Source organism: Otolemur garnettii, unplaced genomic scaffold, assembly GCF_000181295.1.
Source record: "Otolemur garnettii isolate 467f Iridium unplaced genomic scaffold, OtoGar3 scaffold00016, whole genome shotgun sequence".
In the NCBI taxonomy this organism is placed as follows: domain Eukaryota; kingdom Metazoa; phylum Chordata; class Mammalia; order Primates; family Galagidae; genus Otolemur; species Otolemur garnettii.
Genome location: NW_003852411.1, coordinates 25,928,326 through 25,931,543, shown reverse-complemented (window position 1 = coordinate 25,931,543; position 3,218 = coordinate 25,928,326). Strand labels below are relative to the sequence as shown.

Here is a 3,218-nt window from a genome sequence, read left to right as displayed (position 1 = left end):
AGGGTCGGGCTCACACCTTTCCCAGAGACCTCGGGCGGCGGCGGGGCCGGGAGGGGCGGAGGCTGGGGACAGACGCCTCGCCGCCCCGCCTCGGCGAATAGCAGAGCGCTGCCCGCCCGGATTGGAGCAGCAGCATCACGCTGACCTCTGCCTGGGATGTAAACCGGGCCGGCCGCTGCGGGCAGAGGCAGGCTCGCGGCTCCTCTGGGGAACCCAGCTCCACCACCAGGCTCCGAGCGACTCGCCGGCGAGCAGTGGCAGCCTCGGCCCCGGCAGCGCCCAGCCGCGGCTGCGGGAAGCGGAGGGAGCCCGACGCGGGCGCGGGCGGGGAGCGTGCGCCCGTTCGCACAGGCAGCGGGAGGAGGGGCGGCGAGAGCCATGGCCGGGGACAGTGAGCAGACCCTGCAGAACCACCAGCAGCCCAACGGCGGCGAGCCCTTCCTGATCGGCGTCAGCGGGGGCACGGCCAGCGGCAAGGTACGGCGGGGCCGCGGGGCCGCGGTCCCCTCTCGGCCCGGGCCGGCGGGCGGCGCATGTGGCTGGTGGCTGCGGGCCATGTCAGTTGCTGCAGCCACCGCGTGGCCCGCGCGCCTCGGCTCCCGGCCCCGCTCCAGCGCCGAGTGTTCCCCGCGCCGGCTCAGGGTTCCGGGGTTAGGGGCGGGCGGAGACTCGAGTCATCTAGGTTCCAGGGGCACCCGGCCAGGGTCGCAGGGCTGGCGCGCTCTTGGTCGCTTCCCCCGCCCCCCCAGCTGCAACTCGTGGCCGGGGTCCTGTGGGGGAGGGGCAGGGAAAGCAGATGCTTATTGTTTTCCGAGGCCAGTGCGGGGGGCGAGGGCTTCAAGCAGGATCCCCACCGGCGCCTGATGCACTCCTTCCCCCCGGCCTTGTACAGACGAGCTGCCTCGCGGCGCAGCCTGGGTGCCGAGGGCGGAGCGAGCCGGGAAGCCCGGTCGGGAGGGCTGCGAGGGTGGCGGGAGCGCGCGAGGCGGCGTCCCGGGGAAGGGGTGCCCCATGTGGGGCTGGACGCAGGGGCTGGGGATTACAGGGCTTTCCGGGTAAAAGCCCGAGAGCCCCGTCGGCGCGGTGCATCAACGAACAGTCAGAGCAGTGGCTCCTATGTTTTATGGTTATAGGAGCTAACGCGGTCGGCTTCAATGAGAAAGTTGTACTGGTTCCATGCTCTCCGGTGTCCGGGCGTGCGCGTCTTGGGTCCACGAAAAGGGGTCATCATAGGGCTTTCTGACCCCCCTAGCAGCCTGTTTCCTTTGTTTTAACCGCAAGGCAAGGCAAGACAAGGGAAATGACTCCCTGGCTTTACCCGGCGCCTTTTCTGCAGGTGGAGAAGGGTGGAGTCCTCCCAGATGGTTCTTTCTTTGCTCCTCTAACTGCCTTTAAGAAGTGGCTACTCGTTTCCTCCGCGGTGTAACAGCCTCCAACTTTATTGGCAGCACGGGTTCCTCAAGGGGAGCCTGCGAGAGCTTGGTGCTGCGTTTGGCGAGGCAGGACGATGCTTCCCGGGGCTGGGGAGAGCAGAGCCGAGCAGGAAGGCTGGTTGGCGCCATGAGGAGAGAGCCACGAGGTTTATGCTCCCGAGCCTACTCGTCCGTACCCCTCCTCCATTTTGCTTTTCCATTTTCCCCTCCAGGTCTGACTACTTGGACGCTAGGGGCCCAGACGCGGTGGCGGGTGCTGTGAAACTTCTTTATTAAGTTAATCTAGTCCCTAGCTTCTGGGGCTGGGAATCTGCCTGCTTTAGGTCCCTGAAGTTTGCATTGTTTGTTCTCTGGTTGCATGCTTTTAAAAAATTTGTCATTTTTCTTTACTCGTGGCAATTCAAAGCAAAACCAGGATGCCAGCCCTTTCAGGAAGCTTTACCTGTTCTTTTAGAATTCTTGTTTCCGTAGTACATTCCTGTTGTTGGATTGAGGCTTTTTATTGCTGTTGTTGTTCACGGCAGCATTTCCAGCGCTCGCACCACAATGCCTGGCATATAGTGGGGTCCAAATTTTAACGTGAAGTGCAGTCTTTCCTGGGGGAGGGGCGTCGTCACTTAAACTTGCAGATGGGAGGAATTCTTGGAAACAAAATAACCTTGGTAACCATCTGGATAATTTAATCACCACACAGGTGGACACTGAGACCTTAAAAGGTTAAGTAACTGTTCTCTTTGTGTTTCTCAGTCCTCACCTGTTGGCAGGTGATATTCAGTAGAAGCTGGGTGTGTTACTTAGGTAACGGTGTGGAACAGAAGATGGTAGTGAGACAACGTGAGAATCACCAGTTGTCTGCTGTCCCGCTTTTTCATCCAGGAGGAAAAGTATAGCAGCTCCCAGGCAAGGAGGGGTCTGTTTTTATTCACTTTTCAAAGAATGTTGTACATTTTTGACATGTAATAATTTGTCACCGTTTAGGATTATTTTTATAATTTTTGTTATAAGAAAGGTCCAAAGAAGTCTTAGACTTCTTACATTTTGTATTATGCCAGCCCTTAGCAGAATGCAAAGAATTTCAGAGTATTTTCTTTCTTAGGGAGGAGCTAGTCAGCATCAAGAGACTGTATCCTTTTCGGAAATAAATCTGAACATGGTACAATAAGTTGGAAGCAAGGCAGGTTGATACTTGGTGCCAGTTAAAGGGATTATAAGTTTTCGAGGGGCAGGGTCTATGGCTCAGTGAGTAGGGCACTGGCCCCATAGGCTGAGGATGGCCGGTTCAAACCTGGCCCTGGCCAAATTGCAAAAAAAAAAAAAAAGTTTTAGAGGTAGAAGGAACTCAGGTTCTGGAGTCCCAATGGTTAGTCTCAGCACTTAAAAATCAGGAAAATGAGGCTTGAGTTAATGGGTTCAAATGATGAATATAGTGGTGGAGCTAGCAATGCTCAGTCCCTGCTGTTTCCTTGTTTAAGAAGAATCTAGAAAGGCTTCAGAAAAGAGTACATGTTTGTGCTGTCTACTTGTAAAGGGGCTGCTTGGAAATGGCTTGGGATGAATGTTGGATTTCAGAGGTCCTTAACCTAAAGGAAGAAGAAATGGAGACTGCCTGTACCCTGTTGCCCTGCAGTCCTATATATATCTTGATTGTTTCCTCTTTCCTCTTTCCTCTTATCTCTTCTTCGTAAACAGTTTCTCTTGAGGGATCGGAGGCATTTTCTTGTCGGAGGCTCTAATTCGTCTCAATGTTGTGGCTGCCCAGGGTACAAGTATTTTTTTTTTTTTTTT

The 3,218-nt window shown here is 55.7% G+C and overlaps 1 protein-coding gene across 1 annotated transcript in view; it reads left to right on the top strand.

The window, feature by feature from the left end:
• The first annotated feature begins 140 nt into the window (after positions 1–140).
• Positions 141–3,218, top strand: part of UCK2 (uridine-cytidine kinase 2) — a 90,189-nt gene continuing 87,111 nt past the window's right edge. The window contains exon 1 of the mRNA XM_003785746.3: positions 141–477. Coding sequence (XP_003785794.1) covers positions 379–477 — 99 coding nt within the window. The 5' untranslated portion in view covers positions 141–378. The remainder of the gene's footprint in view (positions 478–3,218) is intronic.